This window comes from Scyliorhinus torazame, chromosome 5, assembly GCF_047496885.1.
Source record: "Scyliorhinus torazame isolate Kashiwa2021f chromosome 5, sScyTor2.1, whole genome shotgun sequence".
NCBI classification, from domain to species: domain Eukaryota; kingdom Metazoa; phylum Chordata; class Chondrichthyes; order Carcharhiniformes; family Scyliorhinidae; genus Scyliorhinus; species Scyliorhinus torazame.
Genome location: NC_092711.1, coordinates 248,280,444 through 248,304,733, shown reverse-complemented (window position 1 = coordinate 248,304,733; position 24,290 = coordinate 248,280,444). Strand labels below are relative to the sequence as shown.

General features: G+C 43.4%; 2 protein-coding genes across 3 annotated transcripts in view; one reads left to right on the top strand and one right to left on the bottom strand.

Annotated features, from left to right (window-relative positions):
• polr1d (RNA polymerase I and III subunit D) overlaps positions 1-11,530 on the top strand; it is a 31,076-nt gene extending 19,546 nt beyond the window's left edge. The window contains exons 4-5 of the mRNA XM_072505309.1: positions 4,106-4,188; positions 11,394-11,530. Of these exons, the coding sequence (XP_072361410.1) occupies positions 4,106-4,188; positions 11,394-11,453 (143 nt within the window). The 3' untranslated portion in view covers positions 11,454-11,530. The remainder of the gene's footprint in view (positions 1-4,105; positions 4,189-11,393) is intronic.
• LOC140421019 (endothelin receptor type B-like) overlaps positions 10,975-24,290 on the bottom strand; it is a 58,430-nt gene continuing 45,114 nt past the window's right edge. For both annotated transcript variants that reach the window (XM_072505308.1, XM_072505307.1), the window contains 5 exons: positions 21,526-21,730; positions 19,716-19,865; positions 18,553-18,686; positions 15,549-15,657; positions 10,975-13,896 (listed from right to left, as the gene is read on the bottom strand). In XM_072505308.1, the coding sequence (XP_072361409.1) occupies positions 13,750-13,896; positions 15,549-15,657; positions 18,553-18,686; positions 19,716-19,865; positions 21,526-21,730 (745 nt within the window). In that variant the 3' untranslated portion in view covers positions 10,975-13,749. The remainder of the gene's footprint in view (positions 13,897-15,548; positions 15,658-18,552; positions 18,687-19,715; positions 19,866-21,525; positions 21,731-24,290) is intronic.

The following is a 24,290-nucleotide window of genomic DNA, read 5'->3' as shown; positions in this document are numbered from 1 at the left end:
GGGGGGGGCGCGGGGCGATCTGGCCCCGGGAGGTGCTCCCACGGTGGCCTGGCCCGCGATCGGGGCCTGTGCCGTGGGCGCACTCTTTTCCTTCCGCCTTCGCCACGGTCTCCACCATGGCGGAGGCGGAAGAGACTCCCTGCACTGCGCATGCGCGGGGATGTTGTGAGCGGCCACTAATGTTCCCGCGCATGCGCCGCCCGGAGATGTCATTTCCGCGCCAGCTGGTGGGGCACCAATGGCCTTTTCCGCCAGCTGGCGGGGCGGAAATTAGTCCGGTGCTGGCCTAGCCCCTCAAGGTTGGGGTTGGGCCCCCCAAGGTGCGGAGGATTCCGCACCTTTGTGGCGGCGCGATGCCCGACTGATTTGCGCCGTTTTTGGCGCCGGTCGGCGGACATCGCGGCGATACCGGAGAATTTAGCCCCGGGTTAGTAAGCTATCAAATGTTTTGGTGGAGACCCTGCAGTGTCAATGCCTAAGGTACCCACAGCATGCTGACTATCATGACTGCCGCTCTAGCAAATACATCTATTAATTTCTACTGATCTTAAACATTTCAGTTTTCTATAACTTCTAATTTTTTTACCTTCATCTCTCTTAAAGGCTCATGCTTGGAGTGTGATTGAACATGGAATGGCAGCACCATAGTATCCTACCTATCAGCACTTATACATAGAATTACAGAGAACATACAGTGCAGAAGGAGGCCATTCGGACCATCAAGTCTGCACCAACCGACTTAAGCCCTCACTTCCACCCTATCCTCGTGTCCCAATAACCCCTCCTACCTTTTTTGGACACGAAGGGCAATTTAGCATGGCCAATCCACCTAACCTGCACATCTTTGGACTGTGGGAGGAAACCGGAGCACCCGGAGGAAACCCATGCAGACATGGGGAGAACGTGCAGACCCCGCACAGACAGTGACCCAGCGGAGAATCGACCCTGGGACCCTGGTGCAGTGAAGCCACAGTGCTATCCACTTGTGCTACCGTGCTGCCCATTTTTCGTGAACTTGGGTACTAGGCTCATCCTAAAGGGCAAAGATAATCTAAGGTTCCTCTTCTTCAAAGCTAACCACCCCCTCAAATGCCCTCGCCCTTACTTACAAGTGTGAGGAGTTCACTGATTTCTACATCTCAGAATGAAGTCATTGGTAAAGCTGCCGGTGCTCCTGTTCTCCACTAAGTCTTCCAACCACACCAGCTCTGTCTCTTTGCAGTTTCTCTCCTATCTACCTTATCTCCTCACCCCATTTCTTCCATGAAATTCATCTTCTGAACATTCAACTCTACCTCCTGTAAACTGGTATTAATGGCTTCCTTTCCCTTAGCGTTTTCATTGTAAAATTGGTTTGTCGTGCCCCTTAATCCATCCGTTCTCTCCATGCATCTTTCTTTTTCTGGCCTTGCTTTTCTCCCTTCAGGTTTTTGAAAGTGTTAACCTCCTAGCTGCATTCTCTTGTCACTTGAAGCTCCCTTTTTGAACCCCACAGTCCACAAAAACATTGCTGACTTTCATTACAACTTCTGTGACTGTGGCGTACATTTCCTCTTTTTCTTTGTAGTTCGTGAGTAAATTGACAAAATCATACTCTTTCATTGTGACTTTACCATTTTCAAATTCTAGTGGACTGGCATTTATCTTCACCCCAGGAATGGCTTCTAAATTTCCCATTGTAGAGTCATGTCGAAAATCTTCCAAAGTTACAGTTTTTTCTGTCTCCTCTTCATAATGATATGCTTCACACACAGGTTATCCACAAATACGTGGTCAGTTTTTAGTTGTATACTTATGACCCCAGGTATACCTCACCAATCAATATCAGGCTTATTTCCATGAGTGCTTGTTTGATAAAACCGCTGGATGAGCTACAGCTGTCTCCAACTTAACATCAGAACGCCAGTCAGTTTCGGTATAAACTCTGCCCCCTTCTGATTTTTTTTTTTCTTCCTTCCAAGGCATTTGTTCAGGCTGAATCAGATTATGCCAAATCTCTGCATCTGTTTGATCCTGATCCGAGATGCAAATCTGACATCCCTTCCCTCACTGACTTCTTACTTCCAACATTGTCTACCTCAGCCCCTGTGCCTTTATTTTGTAACTTCAGGCATCATTGTTCTAATGACCTACTTTCCAGTTTCCCATGTTTCAACTTGTCACCTTCCAAATCATGCCCGACATTAAGTCCCATTTGTTCAATACTTGCTGACAAACACCAGTTCACTATTTGCCTGTCCTCACTTTCAAATGCTTTCATGGTCTGCAAACAGCTCACAGAATTACAATTTCCTCCAGCATCATTCAGTTCTCTGACTGCCTTTTGTGTTTATCCTCCCTTTGCATCATCATTGCTGGTAGAACATAGAACATTACAGCGCACTACAGGCCCTTCGGCCCTCGATGTTGCGCTGACCTGTGAAACCACTCTAAAGCCCATCTACACTATTCCCTTATCGTCCATATGTTTATCCAATGACCATTTGAATGCCCTAGTGTTGGCGAGTCCACTACTGTTGTAGGCAGGGCATTCCACGCCCTTACTACTCTCTGAGTAAAGAACCTACCTCTGACATCTGTCTTATATCTATCTCCCCTCAATTTAAAGCTATGTCCCCTCGTGCTAGACATCAACATCCGAGGAAAAAGGCTCTCACTGTCCACCCTATCCAATCCTCTGATCACCTTGTATGCCTCAATTAAGTCACCTCTTAACCTTCTCTCTAACCTACCTCTGACATATTTCTTATATCTATCTCCCCTAGTAGTGCAGATATTGGGGAAATCAAATTAGTTGGAAGATCTCATTTGTGAGGATGATGTGCAATTTACCACACCAAAATGCTGAATAGCTTTTGCAAAACAATTGAATTCTACATTAAACAGGACTGCTTGGAACTTGATTTTTAAAGTGTCTACTCTGCATTGCTGAATGTGCCTTGGGCTGGGAAGCAATCTAGTTTATTTTGTTTTCGAAGAAAACTACTAAATTTGCCAATATGTACTCAATGAATGGGCCAAATACACTGTACGCTTGCACTGCAGCCACTGAACTCAAATTGCTCCTGAGCATTTTGCCGATGATTATTATTTTCCATTTTTGTGAAATTGTTCTGTACCTACCGTGGGAGGAAGACTGATAATTTGGCAAGGATGCAAGGTTATCTTTCAAATTGTTTTCTTTCCCTGAGCTAGTAAAATTCTTTGGGATTTTGTTCGATCAAGGTCATCCTGTGGGATTAGGGAATTAAATGCACCATCCGGGAATCTGACTGTGTCTGGAATGATTCTGAGGGAACGTGATCTGTTTTGTGACTAGAGACTTGTCAAAATAATTCTAATTTTTCTGGATTTCAAGTTATTTCAGGAATAAATGACTGCAAAGTGCACAATGAATCATAGAACTATAGAAAAGGTACAGTACAGACAGAGGCCATTCAGCCCATTGTATCTGCGCGGTTGAAAAAAAATGAGCCTCCCATTCTAATCTCACCTTCCAGCACCTGGTCTGTGGCCTTGCAAAATGTAGCACTTTATGTGCAGATCCAGGCACCTTTTAGATGAGTTGAGGTGTTGTGTCCTGTTGACTGAAGCCTGTAATGCTGATGACACAATGGTCAATGAAAGAATCTAACAAATAGTTACGTCTGGTTTTCACATTCCTACTACCCTGTACTACCCACCGTATTGGAATCTGAGCAAGTGCCCTGGCTATTCAAGTTTATTGTTTCCGAATGCAATCATTATATTCTAGACCATTACAGTTGAAGAAAACACTATTGTATTTTGCTAATAGTATACATCTAATTAAGCAATTCTGTAGTGGAAAAATGTAACAATAAGTACTGACTTCCACAGCACAATGTCCCTGGAATTCTGCACCTGACTATAAAACTGTAGCTATATATTTCTATTGTTAATGTGGAAAATTCTGCAGGAATTCTGATGGTATATGAGCAGAGTGGGAAGGTTGTAAAACATAGAAACATTTGAATTGCTAAGAGTAGGAAATGATGAATTAGAGTTATATAATATAAATGTGAAACAGAAATGCTGCAGTGGACTTGATGAAGTTAATTACTATGTATTGTGAATTATATTCCAGGGAGAATTCCATCTGTCGAACCTTTTCGCAGAGGTCTCAATGAACTAATGACTGTCTGTCAACATGTGCTGAATACATTTGAGGTGAGTCTCAAATTCACTTAACTGTTTCCGAGACTTCCTGCCAGAGGGCTGTAACAGTGAATATGAGATTCTGCAAATTATCCAAAATCATTTGATTGTGCCTGAGGCTACTCAATTACTGATTGTTATCATTGCCTTGCAGCATCTATAAGACAAGAGCTTTCCTGTATAAATAAACTGAGCTAGTATTGGTAATGGTGACCACAAAAGTACTGGAAAAACCAATCTAGTTCACAAAGTCCGCGTTGTCCCAATTGGGCGCATGTACATTCACTGAAACCACTGACGCCCCTCTAGGACCCCACTCACCATCACTAGATGTGTCTCGCATTTTCCATGTTACTTCCTCACTGGGGATCGGGGATTTCTGCCCCCCCCCCCCTATTTGGTACGCCAAACCCACCTATCACAGATCCCACCCAACCATCCAGCACCTCTTTAACCTGGGCCCACCCAAAATGCCCCCCCCCCCCCCCCCCAATCTCACTTAAACCCAACCAACCAAAAAGCCATCTGCGACCCCCCCCCCCCACAAGTTTTGTACCGGCCCTTTATTGACCCAAGACAATACAAAACCAACATGTGCACACACACATTGTATGCTCAAACTTACGATTCGCACATTCTGCCGCTTGGACTGTCGTCCATTTTCACCCGCAGGACCTTGCAGGTCTTAAGACCGTAAGGCATAGGCGTAGGATTAGGCCATTTGGCCAATCAAGTCTGCTCTGCATTCAATCATGGCTGATATTTTTCTCATCCCCATTCTCCTGCCTTGTTGTCATAACCCCTGATCCCCTTACTAATCAGGAACCTATCTATCTCTGTCTTAAAGACACTCTGACTTGGCCTCCACAGCCTTCTGCAGCAAAGCGTTCCACAGATTCACCACCCTCTGGCTGAAGAAATTCCTCCTCATCTCAGTTTTAAAGGATTGTCCCTTCAGTCTGCGGCTGTGCCCTCAGGTTCTAGTTTTTCCTACAAGTGGAAACATTCTCTCCACGTCCACTCTATCCAGGCCTCGCAGTGTCGTGCAAGTTTCACTAAGATCCCCCCTCAACCTTCTAAACTCCAACGAGTACAGACCGAGAGTCCTCAACCGCTCCTCATATGACAAGCTCTTCATTCCATGGTTCATTCTTGTGAACCTCCTCTGAACCCTTTCCAAGGCCAGCACATCTTTCCTTAGATACGGGCCCAAAACTGCTCACAATACTCCAAATGGGGTCTGACAAGAAACTTATACAGCCTCAGAAGTACATCCCTGCTCTTGCATTCCAGCCCTCTGGGCATGAATGCTAACATTGCAGTTGCCTTCCTAACTGCCGACTGAGCCTCCACATTAATCTTAAGAGAATCTTCAACGAGGACTCCTGATCCCTTCTGTGTCTTTTCCTATTTCAAAAATAGTCTGTGCCTCCATTCTTCCTACCAAAGTGCATAACCTCACACTTTTCCACATTGTATTCCATCTGCCGCTGCTTTGCTCACTCTCCTTGTCTGTCCAAGTGCTTCTGCAGCCCCCCTGCTTCCTCAATGCTACCTGTCCCTCTGCATATCCGTCTCCCTGCATCACCATCTGCCGCCAATGATACAAGCCAGTCACTATAGTCTGACACCGCTCTTTCTACCTCTTGGATCGTCGCAGCTTGCGACTCCAGCCGCTACTTTACCCAATCCAAAGTCCTGCGGAGAGAGGGTACTGCTCCCTCAATTGCATTGGACCAGTCCCCCTGCGTCTCCTTTTGCTGTTGCTGAAACCCCCCCCTTGATAAAGTTTATCAACTTCTCCACAGGCAATGTGGCAGACGATGACTTTTCCCCCTCCTCCATTTTTCCGACTGGTGCTGCGTCACGTGTGTCCCCCAACTCCAAAGCTAGGGCTCTCACCAACTTTTGCCAGGTGTGATACCCCATAAACATTCCACTCCCGGGGAGGAACCTCCACCATCCGCTCACTTTGCACCTTTCCCACAAAAATCACCCGTTAACTGGGTAGAAAGGGCCAAAACCTACACCTCCAAGCAAGTGCCACTGTGTGGGTGACCAATCAGCTTATGGCCGCCACTGGAAGTCCCCATGTCGAGCTTCTTTGAGTGTTGTTGGAGCTGAACTCATCCAGGCAAGTGGAGAGTATTCCATTACATTCCTGACTTGTGCCTTTTAGATGGTGGACAGGCTTTGGCCCCGGGACGGGGTATTAATATGGCTAGTCCAGTTCAGTTTCTGATCAATGGTAACCCCCAGGATGTTGATTGGAGATGGTCATTGCCTAGCACTTGTGTGGCGTGAATGTTACGTATCTGGTTATTCATGAAAGCCTCACCTTCTCGGCCTTGCCCCTCGCCTGAGGTGTGGTGACCCTCATGTTAAATCACCACCAGTCAGCTTTCAAAGGGGCGTAGCACCATTAATTTATTGGTAAAACAGCTTTGGGGGTTTTCTTTAGTTTTACTTACTAATCTTTTTTCCTGCCCTCTCTTTGGATTCCTTATTTCCTTTTCTACTTAATCCCTGCACTTCCTATACTCGTCTAGGCTATCTGCAATGCTTAGTTCTTTGTGCCTATCGTACACTTTCTTTTTCTGTTTGATCTACCCCTGTATTCCTCTAGACAACCGGGGGGGGTCTAGATTTGGCAGTATCATTCTTATTTTTGATGGGGACATGCCTACTTTGTACATTTAGGATCTCGCGTTTTAGTACTTTCTACTGATTTATCCTCTAGCCAGTCCACCTCAGCCAAGTCCCTTCTCAGTCCTGCAAAATCTGCCTTCCCTCCAGTTCAAAACATTTACTCCTGCCTTATCTCTGTCCTTTTCCATGGTAATAGTAAATCTAACTGAATTGTGATCACTATCCCCGATATGGTCACCAACTGTCACTTCACCCATTTGCCCTTCTTCGTTTCCCAAGACTAGGTCTAGAATTGCAATTCCTCCCATTGGATTTGTCACTAATTGGTTGAAAAGATTTTCCTGGACAAACTGCATGAATTTTTCTCTCTCAGTGAAAGTCTCTTACTTTATTACCCCCTTGTCCTTACAGGCAGAAATTCTGCCTCCATATTTGTTCTTCTATCTCCCTTTCACTATTTGAGAGTCTGTGGTATATTCCCAGTGTGTGACTGCCCCTTTTTTATTTCTAAGCTCAACCCATAAAGCCTTGTTTGTTGACCCGTTTAGTATATCATCCCTTCTCACAACTGGAATTGATTCTTTGACCATTAGTGCTACTCCCCCTCCTATTATATCTCCCACTCTATCGTGTCTGAAGACTCTATAACTAGGGTTTTGAGCTGCCATTTTTGCCCCTCCTTTCGCCAAGTTTCCATTATAGCAATGACATTCAGCTGCCATATGTCTACGTGTGCCCTTAACTCATCTACCTTGTTTGTAATACTCCTTGCATTGAAGTATAAACAGTTTAACCCTGTCAACTTCCCTTACTGAGCACTTTTAAAATTTTGCATCTCCTGTAATCCAAGTCTAACAAAGGGGGCGATTCTCCGATATGGAGGCCAAGTGTTCGCGCCGTCGTGAACACTGTCGCGTTTCACGACGGCGCGAACAGGGCCCGGGCACGACCTATTCTGGCCTCCACAGGGGGCCAGCACGGCACTGGAGCGGTTCATGCCGCTCCAGCGTCCTTATGCGGTGCCAAATGTGCGCCGTGCCATCGCGCATGCGCAGTTGGGGCAGCCCAATCCTGCGCATGCGCATTTGGGCTGAGCCATCCTGCGCATGCGTGGAGGACGTCTTACGCACCCTGGCCCCTCACCAACATGGAGCCGGTGTTCTGGGGCCACGCGCGGAAGGAGGTAGGACCGGGGGGGGGGGGGGGGGGGGGGGGGGAGGCCGGTCTGCCGGCCGATCGGTGGGCCCCGATCGCGGGCCATACCCCATTGGAGGCCACCCCAGTGAAGGTGCCCCCCCTCCCTCCCCCACAGGCCGCCCGCCCCCCCCCCCCCCCCCCCCCCCAAGCGTTCCCGCTGGCAGCGACCAGGGGTGGACGGCACCGGCGGGAACCTGTCGTATCGTAGTGGCCGCCTGGCCCATCCGGCCGGGGAACCGCTGCTCGCCGGTCCTCCGAGCGGCCCGGTGCGAATCGCGTGCCGCTGGTTTCTGGGGGGTGGGAGAATCGCGTGCGGGGGTCGGGGCGGCCTGGCGTGATTCACGCGGCGCCCCGGCGATTCTCCCACCCGGCGCCCTACATCTTTGACATCACCAGCTAATGTTCTACCTCCATTTTCCTGATCTGAATTGACTTGTATGATCCTACTCCTGGGATCCCATCTTCCTGCCGCACTAGTTTGAATGAAAGGATAAAACTGAAAACTCTGAATCTGGATGCATGTAGCATTCGAAGCAAAACAGGTGTACTGAGAGCGTACATAGAAATAGATAAGTACAATTTGATAACCATTATGGAGACATGACTGCAGGAGAACTTGGACTGGCACCTGAATATTGAAGAGTACAGAATATTTAAGAAGGGTAGGTAGCGAGGACAAGGTGGAAGGGTGTCTCTATTAGTTTCATTATGGTATTAGCACAATTGAGAGAGATGACCTGAGTCCAGGAAACCAGGATATAGAAATCGTTTGGGTGGAGATGAGAGATGGTAAAGGCAAGAAGTCACTGGCTGGAATCACGTACAGGCCCCCTAACAGTAACCAGAGCACAGAGGAGAAATAATTGGAACTTGTCAGAAAGGTATGGGGTCATCAAGGGAGATATTAATTTACATATAGACAGGAAGCATCAGATGGGCAAAGATAGCCTAAATGAGGATCATTGAATGTTTTTGGGATAGTTTCTTAGAACAGGATGCTCTGGAGCAAACCAGTGATAGGCTATACTAGACCTGGCATTGTGCAACAAGGTGGGAGTAATTAAAGATCTCAAAGTGAAGGCACCGCTAGGTAGCAGCAACTATAATATGAGTGAAATTTGCACTAAAGGAGAGAGGAGTGGGTCTGAGACGCGGGCATGATCTTCCCGAAAGGGAACAACGTCCCCTAGCGAGTGTGGTTAGCCACGTGTTTCCTGGCACTCACACTCACGCACATAGCCCTGTTTTTTACAATGGGGAGCTCCACTCGCCGAAACTCCCCATAGTAGCGAGAGATTGGGACGCCATTTTTTAATGGTGTGCCGATCTCCAAGGCCCACAAAAAAAATCCCCGACCTCCCCCAGCCTGAACGCAACATGGGAGCGTCCCCTGCAGATCCCCGCCCCAGCACACATAGTGGGCAACCCCGGCAAAATGAGCCAGCTTGGCACCTTGGCAGTGCCAACCTGGCAGCGCCAGGGTGGCACCCAGGTGGCAGTGCCAGGGTACCCAGGTGGCACCAGAAGTGCCAGGACCCCACCCTGCCCAAAGGTACCAAATGCGCTCGCCCGAGGTCCCCGAGGCAAAGGGATTGAATCGTATCCTGAATGTCTCTGGTCAGCCATGGTTCTCTGGGTTTGTTACCCCTTCCTATTATCCTACAGGGAACATGTTGGGCCTGTACCCTCACCATTTCCTTTTTGAACACCTCCCACTGCTCTTCTGTAGATTTCCCCACAAGTAACTCTTTCCAGTCTACCTTGGCCCGATCCTGCTTTATTTTACTAAAATCTGCTCTCCCCCAATCCAAAAACATTTTTTGCAACTTGTCTATTTCTTTGTCCATAACAAACTTAAGTACCATGTTGTGGTCACTATCACCAAAATGCTCCCCCACCACATCAACCACCTGCCCAGCTTCATTCCCCAGAATTAGGTCCAGCACTGCACCATCCCTTGTTAGACCCTCTACATATTGAGCTAAAACGTTTTCCTGTATACATTTTACGAACTCCACTCCATCTAAACCCATAACACGATGATTATCCCAATTAATGTTGGGAAAGTTTAAATCACTTAATATAATTACCCTATTATTATTTTTACACACCTTTGTGAATTGCGTAAATATTTTCTCTTCAATTTCCTGCTGACTATCTGGGGGTCTATAATAAACCTAGCAATGTGGCCATCCCTTTTTTGTTCCTAAGCTTTACCCATAAAGCTTCAGTTGATGCCCCCTCCAAGATATCATGTCTCCTTACTGCAGTTTGGTTCCTTAACTAATAATGCAATGCGATTCCCTGCGAAGGTCCCATTAGGTTGGAAGATAACAAATGTAACTCCATTACTCAAAGTGAGGGAGACAGAAAGCTGGAAACTATCGGCCAGGTAGCTTAACATCTGTCATAGAGAGAATGTTAAAGGCTATTATTAAATAAGTTATAACAGGGCATTTGGATAAGCTCAAGGTGATCAGGCAGAATCTAGTTGGTTTTGTGAAAGGGAAATCATATTTATCAAATTTAGTGGAATTATTTGAGGAAGGAACCTATGCTGTGGATAATGGAGAACTGCTGTATTTATTATACTTCGACTTCAAGAAGACTATATGATAAAGTGCCACATAATAAGGTTATTACGGAAAGAAAAAGCTCATGGGTTGAGAGTGGGTAGAAGATTGGCTGGCTAATAGGAAGCAGAGATTTGGTTTAAATGAGCCTTTTGCGGGTTGGTAAAGTTGACATCTGCATCTCCTAATCCCCATGAAGTGTTGACCATTCTGATGGTGGGGCTAAAACCACTGAAGTTGATAGTATCCTCATACCTAATCGTCCTACTCATATTCCACCTCCCCAGAGCAAAAAGAGCACCCAGAAAATGGTGTAAATTATCCCAATTGCCGCCCTGTATTTTTGGGTGAGATGTAATCAAATATTGCCACAATAATCTTTCAAATTGAAGAAAAAGCTTGTTTTATTAAATTTACATTGAAAATACAGTATAATGAGAGAAGGTGTACATGTAGGGTAATCACAAATAGTTGAACCATGAGTGTATTTGCAATACCTGCACAGTATGAGAGTATGGACGCGATCTACCGGCTTTTCACGCTGGCAGGATATTCCGGTCCCACACCGGCACACGGGTTTCCCGGCGATGAGAGGTGCAGTCACTAGGAAATCCCATTGACAACGGTGGGGTCAGTAAATCCCGCCCTATACCTTTTAACTACATCAGTTAGGAATTGATTATTTTTCCCAATTTGAATGCATCAGTACAGAGATATACTTTCACAGGATTGTCAGCTTGTTGCAACACATTCTGTCTGAGTGTCACAGTGCTGATTCTGATTAATTTCTTCTTTCAGGTCAGTATGAAGGAATATAAAGAGCAGCATAAACAGGAAGAAGCAATGGATCAATTGTGATAAGGCACATGCAAGTTTAATACTGTACATTTTATATATTTTGAAAAATAAACAGATTAAAAAATCAATTAAAATGAGTTAGTTTAATGGTTTAAAATAACCCTCATGCAATTTCAACCACACCAATTGGATGCAGCAGATTCTCTGGATGAAAAGTAAGTAAATGTTTCAATAAAAGTAAATTACTGCAGATGCTGGAATCTGAAACAAAAACAGAAAATGCTGGACAATCTCAGCAGGTCTGATAGCATCTGTGGAGAGAGAATGGAGCTAATGTTTTGATGCCAGATGACTCTTTAAATGTTTAGTTTCCCAGGTTGTTCTTCTCTTGGTTTAACTCCAGTTGTTAATTTGCAATTCCAAATACATCGTGAGGGATTCTATTTAATCAAGATTATATTTACTCCCATTTGGATTTTCCCATTTCTCTGCACTATGTTTCCTGTTAGACCCTGGCTATCTATAACCACGCAACAGACATGTAGTGTAAGTTAACCGATGTAAGGGATTTTTGTGTTTGTGTACCTTCTATCACTAGGCAAGGCCACTGAGGGCCAGTTAGTGGCACGGCGCTGGCAGCAAAAGGTTGACCATAAACACCTTAGAATTAGAAGATGCTGAGTGGAAAATAGCCAACCTCTTGAGGTCAAAAAGCATTTGGATGTTAAAATATGCTTTCTCTTGCTGTTTGAGATGATACATAATGAGTCCCTCTTTCATTGCGTCAGTAATACAGTGGGTGTGTAGTGCAACGATGTATATAATTAATTCTGCTTGACAAAGATAATTAACAAATTCAGGTTAATGTGGGTAAATTTGAATTTAATTGTGAGCTTAAGAATGGTCTTTCTCTATTACTTGTTCCAGGTACCACTTTACACACTTACTCTTCCACTTCTGATTGACGTGTCCCCTTTTGGAGTAGCACACTGTGTATATAGTTTTCCTGGTGTCTGCGAACTATAACAGTTAGCTTCAGTATTTTAGAATATGTCCCATTGAACTCTTAGTCTATCTTTTCGCTTCAATCCAAGGGATTTATCCATAGTTTGTCACAGGTAGCTGGTTTGTCCGGTTAGTTTGTAATGTTTAACGCTAATTTTTTGAACATTGATTGCAAATGCAATGGCTGTTTTCTTAGTGAAAAATATGTTGTTTGTAAACCGATAGGATTGTTGACGCACATTTATCTAACTCTTAGATGCAAAATACTGTGGATGCTGGAAATCTGAAATTAAAAACAGAAAATGCTGGTAACACTCGAGTCTGGCAGCATTCTGTGAAGAGAGAAACAGGCTGGAATTTTCAGGCCGTTTCCGCTGGCAGAATCTTCTGGTCCCACCGATGGTGAACCCTAACCACGGGGTTACCGGCAGAGGATGCCCCATACAACAGGAAACCCCATTGACAACAGCAGAACCAGAAGATCTGTTGCTCGCTCCACAGATGCTGCCAGACCTGCTGAGTTTATCCAGCATTTTTTGTTTTTATTTCTATATAATTCTTGCTGTTCTGAATACAAAATATTCAGTGTAGGACTTGAGTAGAGTTTTCAGTAATATTGTTACAGATTCAGAGGTCATTTAATTAAGAATTCCATGAATATTCTGGTGCAGAAATGATATGGGGCTGGTTTAGCACAGTGGGCTAAACAGCTGGCTTGTAATGCAGAACAAGGCAGCAGCGCGGGTTCAATTCCCGTACCGGCCTCCCCGAACAGGTGCCGGAATGTGGCGACTAGGGGCTTTCCACAGTAACTTAATTGAAGCCTACTTGAGACAATAAGTGATTATTATTATCTGCACATATCCATGCAACGCACAACTTTACAGGCAGCCATTAGGAAAGACAAAAAGGTTTCACTTCAAAAGTGGGCATATATCTTCCAGGAGCAGGGGGATTGGTACATTGTTGCATCTGCATATCTCTATGATTTCATGGAAATTTGGCAATGCTTAAACTTATAGTGGTTCGAAATCTTTGCTAAAATGAAGCTGATTTTCAGTTTCATGTCATTCCAAGAAAGTTTCTGGCCTGTAGGATAACTATTCATATTTTAGTTTGATGTTCTCTTTGGTAAATAAACATTTAAGTGGGTGACGAATTAAAGTAGTAGCTTGATACCGAAATGTAGGGATCCTGAGAGAAAGCATTCGCTTTTTTCATTACTGAAAACATTCAAAGACTTGCATCTGCTTTGGATTTTCCGAAACATAATGCAATCGCGTTCAGATATGAGACCGATTTACATGGCAGTGGAGAACCAGGACGTGCTCTTCCACATTTTAAAAGCAGTTCACGATGAACTGTACTTGTTACTGAAACGTGAGCTGCTCCGATCCAGGCCATTTGCATGGCCATTGGCTTTCCACTTGACAACAGCCATTCTTTCATCCATTGGTGTACTCCGAGCTGGCCGCTGACACCAGCAACACAAGCATGACTGAATGGTAAATAGGAAAACAAATTAGTAGGAAATTGACAGATACAATCTTCACATTCTAACCTAAGCAAAGCACAGTTTAAAAAAAATTAATACTGTATTTTTGATTCTATTGTGTCTGTATTTTCCTGCTGTCATTACTCGAGAGGTAGGTGCCATGTTATCAGCCGTCTGCTATTCTATTCATAGAGACCTCTTACAATTATCTCTTAAGGGCTTGAGTGATACTAGAAATTATTGAATAGGGAATCAATCCAATCTGTACCTGGTAACAACTTGCACTTACATGGCACCATTGATGTAGAAAAGTCTTTAAAGCATTTCACAGAGAGTAAGGGTATAAACTCAGCCATGGAGGGAGAGACTAGGAGGTGACATAGCTGAACATTTACATTCTGAGAAGGTTTTCACAGCTGTAGAGCAGTGGAGACATAGAAAAAGTTGGGAAAGAAGTTTGAAAGAATAGGGTCAATTTGACATGGCTCTGTCACCAATGGTGGCATGAAGGGTGGGGCGGTGCACTAAAACCTAGAGTACTGCATACGGCAGAGAATTATACAATTGCATGAGGTTGCCGAGATAGGAATTTGACAACTAGAATGAGCATTTTAAACAAGAACTTGAGTACAAGGGAGCCAATGTAGGTCACAGTCTGAAGAGGGAGTTATATGGAACAGAAATATAGGTGGTTGTGTTTTAAACAAATTGGAATTTATGTAGGGTTGAAGATGAGTGCAGTTTAATAAGTGAATGGTCGCAGCGATGTTATGGGGTGAGGGAGTTGAAAGTGAATTGATTGAGCATGCGGGAGAATTGTTTTACAGTGTTGTGATAAGGGAGGGCGATGTGGATATAAATGGAGCTGAGGAAGTGGACAGAAAATGGTCTTGTGTTCTGGGAAACGGGGGTTAGGAGATGGTGAGATCAGGGTATGGCTTTGGGTTGAGGATGCAGAAGCTATATGTAGAGTAAGAATAAGCAAGGTTAAGAAGTAGAGAAATCGGATGACAGTAGACGAAGAAAATTAGGGTAGAAGTTGAAATCAACAAGTCTGAAGGGTTATTTTCATGGACATCTCATTGAAAGCCAGCCTCGAGCTTGGGATGGGTGTACACGACAAACATTTTGAATAGAAGATGGAGAAATCAGTGTCAGATGATTAGGAGAGACAAAAGTCTGACTTAGCAATAAGAGGGATTGATCAGTGGTTTGGTGAGGGAAGGTGATGGAATGTATTTCCAGGCAAAAGGTCCTTGATGTGACGGAAGGGAAAATGTATTTTCAACTGAAGTCGAGATGTCAAATTCATCCATAAGGGCAGTCTACATTCTCAAGGTCAAATATGAAGTAGGGCTGTGATTGGTTATCTTGTCAATGTAAAACCACTTTTATAGTGCTATATATCAAGTGTACTGTACCACAGCAAATATTAACTCTTTTTTTTTTAAGTTCCTGATTTTACTTGAGCTGCTGAATGGATTTTGAACACTTCCAGTGAAGTGAGGTCTTGTCACATGCATCCATATATCTGGTGGCAAAGCTTTGAAGCTGGTCGCTCCCTGCCATCCTCTTGATGGATGACAAGAAACTGCATAGAAAATAAAATGAAATTTGAAACTATTTGGACAATTTTTTTCAAAATTCAAACTTACCTTGAAGCAGTTTTTGAATTTTTGACTAACAAAATACAACGCCACTGGGTTTATGCATGAGTTGAGAGAAGCCATATTAATCCCAATATAATCCAGTACCAGAAGAAAGCTGAACAGAAACAACATAAAAATCAACTGTATTATAAGTTAAAGTGTGCTTTTGTTGTTAATGATTGAACATTTTTTATTTTCCGAGCACATTGTAGTGGGTGGTTATTGTAGTCAATGAAGAGTCCCGAAAAGCTGAGTCAAAAGTAGTTTATTTCCTACTCACAGCTAGGAAATAGAATCATAGAATCCCTACAGTGCAGAAGGAGGCCATTCAGCCCATCGCGTCTGTGCCGACCCTTCGAAAGACCACCCTACCTAGGCCCAATCCCCTGACCTATTCCAGCGACCCCACCCTAAGTACAACAACTAAGTAACAGTCCAAGTCCCAGTAGTCCAGGACAATCCTGAGGTGCCGTCTCCTTCCTGGGTTAGTGTTTATCTCGGCAAATCAACGAGCCCGCTGATGGGCCTCCGCTCCTTGGCGGTTAGCTCGTATTCCATGAGCCTTACGAGGAGATTAATTGGACCGCCCCTGTGGGTCTCGTGGGGTTATAACAGTGACTGTGGGCTTTCTCTGCATCATTTATTCACCACCTGTTTTCTAATTAATGAAATTATAGTCATAATGTTAACTCACTGTTCTCCCACCTGGGAAGTGGGTTCCAATTAACTTTAAAGGCAAGGAATGAAAACCTCTTTGGCAGGTGTGAAAGTCTGATATTAAATGATTATGGGATAATCCTTTTGCAAATTTTATGGCTGCATGTACACAACATAAGATTCATCTTTCCACCCCCTAACCCCAAATTTTCCGACCAACTTAATCTCTTTCATGGGGTAAAATTCAGTTGTTTTTGCTGCTCTTATCTTATTGATTTAAGAATTTGAATTATCTAATGTTTCTATTTTTCTGCAAGACGAGTAAGAGTGGCCACAATAATTCCAAATGTTATCTCGCTACAGCTTTATTAATTGTCCATTGCTTCACTGGCATGTGCTACTTGATTCAGTTAAAGATGTGAATGCTCAATTTGATTTGGACATTGTTGCTATAAAGTGCGTACCTTAAAGTACTTGCCTTAAAGGGGTGCATTACCATGTTCCTCTTGAACCTAGACCAGTGATGGACAACCTAGGCTAGTGAGTAGGCTGCTTGAGTGGCCTTCCTTTCCCTCAGTGGCCGCAAAATTGAAATCATGCTTATTCACGAACCATGACCCCATGAATAAGATGAAATACATTTAATGCATGCTGAATATTTCATAATGAGTTATAGAAAATGCTTAAATCATTTATATATTAATAGAACTATGATCAACTTTAAATGGTAATAACAAAATAAATGTTTATACTTTGGATGCAGAGAGAGCGCATGGCTCTCACAGTCAATGTTGTGTGCAATCAGCATGCACCTCATCTCACTTGACCTTGCTTTATGTGAATATTAATTCAGTCATTACAGTAACCGCTATGACTGAACCGCTTTTTGCAGATGAAAGTCAGCAGAATGTTGCAACCCTGCGTGTGGGCAACGGTCAACAAAATGTCTTGTGGGCCACACTTGGAACCCAGATGGGCTGCAAATGACCCCCGGGTCGCAGATTGCCCACCAATGACCTGGACTGTTCGAGACGATACAACTGTCCTCAACTCTCAAACATGTAGATGGAGTAGGCAAGATAGTCGTCCAAGTACGGCTGATAATACGGGCAAGTACAAGTACGGGCAGCAGGGTAGCATAGTGGTTAGCACGATGGCTTCACAGTGCCAGGGTCCCAGGTTCGATTCCTGGCTTGGGTCACTCTATGCGGAGTCTGCGCGTTCTCCCCGTGTCTGCATGGGTTTCCTCCGTATGCTGCGGTTTCCTCCCACAAGTCCCGACAGACATGCTAGTAGGTAATTTGGACATTCTGAATTCTACTTCTTTGTACCCGAACAGGCGCCAGAATGTGGCGATGAGGGACTTTTTACAGTAACTTTATGACAGTGTTAATGTAAGCCTACTTGTGACAATAAAGATTATTATTTATTATTATTAATATGATTGCTACCACCATTGTGTGGTGTGCATTAAGCATTGTCTTCCTATTTTATTGGATGTGGAAAAGCCTGCTCTGTGCCTGTGCCTAATATGCTGGACATTGAATTTGTTCCAATGTTTGTAAACAATAAACACATTGTTAGCCCATGTCAGTAATTTGCAGATGCACTGGATTGGTAAATCCCTGGCCTTAGGTTCTGGTGAGGAGTAGATTAAAAATCAGAGAAGGGAATACAGACAGACAGTTGGGTCCAGCCAAGGATGTGTGAAGTTCAGAATGCAGAAGTAGTTGGGGGAGTTATTTTGTTTAAGACTAGCATGATGATCCATTGACGTGGTATTTTCAGATTTTGTAACATGTATAAAGCCATGTTATTGTTACAGTGATTTATATGTGTTTGGCAACATCAGGAGGGTGGACACCTGAGATATACTCTGGCACAGGGACCAATGGAGTTTGAGGCAAGTGGAATCATGTAAATGGGGAGTTCTAACAAACAGTACTAGGGTCAATACTGGAAGGCATTGGCAAGTGCAGTTCCCACTTAGCTGCCAAGACTATGGTCCACGGTCCCAAAATATTATTTTCTGAAGTGCACAAGCACCCCTTCAGTGTGGATTTAAATACTTTCAATGTTTGAAGAATATTTTTCTGTCCTATTTTATTTGCAGGTGTAACATTTTTCTTTGGGGCTGGTTCGCTGAGTTGACAAGGTGGCTAGAATGTGGTTCAGCATTATGCCAATAGCTGAGGTATACTTGGAGCCTGCCCCATGGTAAAATCATGGCATAAGTTATGGTTTGGTGACCATATACTTGAACTGAGGAGTGCAAGTAAAGAACTAAGATCTATAGTGTGGGACACCACAAAAGGGAAGCAAATGCATTTTAAAAAATATACCAGAAACTTACCTGAGCAGTTCGCATCTGTTGGGGTCTTGTTCATCATAAATTGTTTTCTTCAGGATTCTGCTCAAGTGCAGTGGGAGCCAACACATAGCAAAGACAACCACCAGACAGAAGACTGTCTTAGCCACTTCACGTCGCTGAGAAAAGTTATGAAACTGTATGAATATTTCTCCATGTACATTAAGTCTATTTATTGCTCTAACAGAATAACTAAGATCATCTAAGTAAGATTGTGTTGGTATTTGAACAAATAGTAATTCGATAAATACAAGTTATAAAATGTTTCCTATGGAAGGGGAAGCCCAGTTAATGCTAGTCTCAGTTACTCTGGCCTGGTTTAGCACACTGGGCTAAATCGCTGGCTTTTAAAGCAGACCAAAGCAGGCCAGCAGCACGGTTCAATTCCCGTACCAGCCTCCCCGAACAGGCGCCGGAATGTGGCGACTAGGGGCTTTTCACAGTAACTTCATTTGAAGCCTACTTGTGACAATAAGCGATTTTCATTTCATTTCATTTCATTCTCCGAGCTATCATGGCCAGTGCATCTTTGTACTGAGCAGATGCTTTTGGCTTGTGTGAGATAGAGCTTAAGAGTGGAGGAGTTTTGTGGCATTGACTTAACCTTTTACTTAATTGTGCAGTTGGACCTGTTTCGACAATGTTCTTAGTTTAATAGCTGCTGAGGATGATTCTGGGATAGTACAGATAATTGCCTCCTCCCTTCTAATAGATTCAAGACATTGTCTAGTCCATGCTGTGCCTGATGAAACTTTATTTATTACATTGACATTGGCTAAAGGAAGCTGATGTATATATCAATGGATCATGATATCAATTGCATCATGTTAAAGTTGAACAGAGGTTTTTGGACTTTAAATTAAAAACATAAAATTCTGGAAATATTCAGATCTGGCAGCATTGGAGTGAGAAACAGAGTTAACATTTCCATTAACCGTTTCTCCCTCCCCAGATCCTGCCAGACCTGCTGGGTTCTTCCAGCTTTTCTGCTTTTATTTCCGATGTCCAGAATCCACAGTATTTTGCTTTTCTTTGCAGACTAAATTTGGCAAGACTTTGAGACTTTATTTCAGAGTGTTAGCTTACTTTTCCATAGTCTGGATAGTTTGTACATGTATTTATTTATCTATGCTTTACAGATGTCTTACCTGTTTTATATGATCATTGAGAGCGATTTGCATCCCATTCCTCCTGCTCAGCATCTCGCAAGTCATTAGAGTGTAGAATATACCAGTACAAGCCAGAGGCAGGCAGAAGTAAAAGCCAAACAGCCACCAATCCTTCACATTCTTGTAGAACTGTACAAAAACAGTCCCCAAGGTATGAGCTTATAATCGACATAACAGCTACCTAAGCTCCACTATCCACAAGGTAACACAGACTACTTTTACATTAAAGAAAAAGTAAATTTGAAAGCTAATTTTGAAAGAAATCCTCATACTGTATGGCAGTTTTTATTGGACATGAGTTAGGAACTGCCAGGTTCTTTACTGACAGACAAATGTATGTACGATAGTAAATATGATGAGCTACATTCTCACTGAGGAATGTCAGGATCTCATCTGAGCATTTCGGACTCATTTTACACAACTTCTACTTTGGTTTAATAAAATGCTGAATAAAAGATAAAATACTATATAAATTTCATAGAATTTACAGTGCAGGAGGCGGCCATTCGGCCCATCAAGTCTGCACCGGCCCTTACAAAGAGCACCCTACTCAAGCCCACGTCTCTACCCTATCCCAGTAACCCCCACTTAATCTTTTTGGACACTAAGGGCAATTTAACATGGCCAATCCACCTAACCCGCACATCTTTGGACTGTGAGAGGAAACCGGAGCAGCCGGAGGAAACTCACGCAGACACGGGGAGAACGTGCAGACTCCACACAGACAGTGACCCAAGCCGGGAATCGAACCTGGGACCCTGGAGCTGTGAAGCAACTGTACTATCCACTATGCTATCATGCTGCCCATAAAGTGAGAAGTTAGGCCATCCCAACTACGGAAGAAAGAAATCGAATACAACACCAAGCTACCTGGATTGGAATTGCATCAGTGCACTTGCCCCCACACACTCTAAATCAGGCTTATGTTTTAATCACTACTTCTTTGAAGTAAGATTTAGTAGTTCCTTGTGTCTGGACTGGAGTTGGACTTGGACATGTCACAAGAATTCAGATTAAAACTCTGTTTAGAGTGCCTTAATTTTGCAATAAAACAACCTACCAAGTAGGAGTTGTGATTAAAAGAAAGACTTGCAAATGACACAATGTCAATTCGGTACTTTTTGAAAGGTAGCCATTATTATACAAAGTGCCAGCCATTTTGCAAAACAAGCAAGGTCCCACAATACCTAACCTTGTCCATAATTTGGCAGGTGAGAGAAAATGCCAACGAGACTCCATAATGTTAAGATATGCAGGGCCTCCATGTCCCCAGCCTTGCCAGGTTTTTCAGTCAATTACAACGTTCCAAGCTGCTGGTTAATATTGGGGCACTTTTCCCTGGGCTAGAGCTGTGTTATCATTATTTCTTTAGCCGGACCTCGATTCAGAACCTCTCCATTCCCTTCTTCATTTCACATTCTTTTGATATTTGATTTGATTTATTTATTGTCACATGTACTGAAGTACAGTGAAAATTATTTTTCTGCGGCTAAGCAAATGTACACAGTCGCCAAAAAAAAGTAGACAGTTACAGTGACTGCAAAAAAGTACACAGTTCATCGACAAATAAGTAATTAGTTACACTATGGAACAAAGGCAAAATAACAAAGCAAATGCGACATAAGCAAGAGCAGCTGTAAATTGCAACTAACTGAACGAAGTTGTCTAATTATTCACATCCAGTACAAATTGAATTGTCATTTCTAAATGTTTAATTGTCTTGTCAGTCTTGTCCCATGTTGTTTAAAATTAATAAAAAGGCTTGGAAGGGTTATACATTGCTACATACCTCCATGAATACTGATGGCTTGGTTAGGTGGAGCAGACACACTTTCAGGTTTTCACCTCGATATTTAATTGAGAACATATCAAACCCTATAGCTTCTGGAATTGCCAAAACAATCGAGACTACCCAAATGGCTGTTACTTCCACTGCTTTCCTCAAGGGAATCCCAATCCCTTGGATGCGGCTCCAAGAGGCGACCGCCCGGTACCTGCAAAGAAGGTTATGAGGTAAAAAAAAAAAAGATTTCTCGTTAAAACATTTTCATTGTTAGGAAATATATTCACAAAGACAGTTATGATGCTCAGTCATTTTGTGATGGATCTGCTCCCTCAAGCACACCAGAATGCTTCTGATAACGGTGCCAAGATAGTGGGTGTCATTAACTGGATTTTGAAACATACTAGTTGCTTTCCCGTGGTGCTGCTCATGAACAAAATAAATTGTGTCTTCATGTAATTGTAAGGTTGATTTTCTAATGTGACATTTGGTGCGCGGACGAGTACTCATTGCTGGACTCTCAATTCTATAATAGAAAATTCTTTTGTCATCTGCAAGGCAGCATGTGTAGTGTACCCTGATCTTGTGTTGCCAAATGAATGCAAATGCATGAGAATTTTACCTGTAAAGAAGTCCCTGTGCAGTTTGGAGCTTCAGCTCTTGATTCACTGAATAGCCACGCTTCTATTTTCAGAGAGGAGCCCTAGCCAGCTCACTCCTTCCTGATCGTTGCATCCTGATCATTTTGATCACAGTAAGAAGTCTTACAACCCCAGGTTAAAGTCCAACAGGTTTGTTTCAACTTCTTACTGTGCTCACCCCAGTCCAACGCCGGCATCTCCACATGATAATTTTGATAACATTCTTGTAAACCTTTTCTGCACTTTCACCAGTGCTTGAATTTCTATTGTATCCTGGAGTCCAGAATCATGCTCAGTAGAGTGTGTGACCTCACCAAGCTTCTATATGAATTTAACACTAACTTTCTGCTTCTGGGTCATGAAGTGCCTGTTAATAACCCTCAGTGTCAGTATTGGCTGGCTGTTTCTCTTTGATACATGGTTGTTCTACAGTTCTCGGAGATGGCTGGCAGGGTTATCTTGATGGCAGGTCTTCATCTAACTTTCTTCCTATGATTCCCCAGGAATGCCTCTTATAGATGATCAGGGGACCTGCATGGTATAATGACTTTGCCTACAGCAACAATAATAACATGCATTTATATAGCACCTATAATGTAACAAAACCTCCCAAGGTGCTGCATAAGGGCATTACAGTACCACAATTTGACACTGACTCATAAGTGTCGCTATTAGGGCAGATAACTAAAAGGTTGGTCAAAGAGGTAGGTTTTAATAAAGCCACCTTAAAGAAGGATGAGATGGAATGGGAAGAGAGGTTTAGGGAAAGAATTCCAGAGCTTAACATCTTGGCAGCTGAAGACCTACAAACTAATGGTAGAGTAATTAAAATCAGGGATACTCATGAGGCTAGAATTAGAGGAGCACAGATACCTTGGACATTGTGGGTTTGCAGAGATTACAAAGATGGGGCGAGCCATGAAAATTTAAAACAATGATAAGAAAATTGAAATCAAGATGTTGCTTGATTTGACCAGGACTCAATGCATGTCAACGAGCGTAGTGGTAATAAGTGAATGAAACATGGTGAAAAGAAGGATACAAGCTACAGAAGTTTGAACGACCTCAAGCCTTTGGAAGGTAGGTAGAATGTGGGAGTCTCGTTCGGAGGATGTTACAATAGTCAAGTCTAGAGATAACAAAGGCATGGATGAAGGATTTCAGCGGCAGATGATCTGAAGCAGGGTCAGAGTTGGGCAATGTTACAGAGATGGAAGTAGATGGTGTTAGTGATGGCACAAATATGGAGCTGATGGCTCAGTTGGGGGCAAATATGACACCAAATTTGATAAGCCTGGTTCCGCCTCAGATAGTTGCCAGGCAGAAGGATGGACTCAATAAATAGGGAACAGATTTCAGAGTGGGAACTGAAGACAATGGGTGGAACTTTATCATTTTTACACCAAGTGCTGGCTCAGGCGTGAAAACTGGCATGTAGCTAGCCAGCTGCACAGCTGGCATTTCTCGCCAGGTAATCCAGCACTTGGTGAAAAAAAGGTGGAGGTGTGGCTCACGTCGTCACACTCCATCATAAGGTCAGAATTGGGGCTATGTGCTCATAATTGCACAATGTTCAGTTATATTTTTAACACTTCAGATAATGAAGTAGTCCATGCTTGTATGAAGCTTGATCTGGACAACATTCAAGCTTGGGTTGGTAAGTGGCAAGTATCAATGGTACCACAGAAATGCCAGGCCATGCACATCTCCAACAACAGAGTTTATTCACCTCCACTTGATACTCAATCATTTTATCATTGCAGAATCCTTCAATGTAACATCTGGGAGTTGCCATATAAACTTATCTGGAGCTGCCTTATAAATGGCTAGAAGTACAGGTCAGAAGCTTGGTTTTTGCGGTGAGTCACTCAACTCCTGACTCCCCAAAGTCTGTCCATCATCTACAAGGCACAAGTCAGGAGTACGATGGAATACTCTCCACTTGCCTGGATGAGTGCAGCTCCAACAACATTTAAGAAGATTGATGCCATCCAGGACAAAGCAGCTCACTTGATTGGTGGCCCATATACCATTTTTAACACAATGACAACAGCGTGTGCCATCTACAAGTCACACTAGTAACTTGCCAAGGCTTCTTAGACACCATCTCCCAAGTCTGCGAGCTCCACC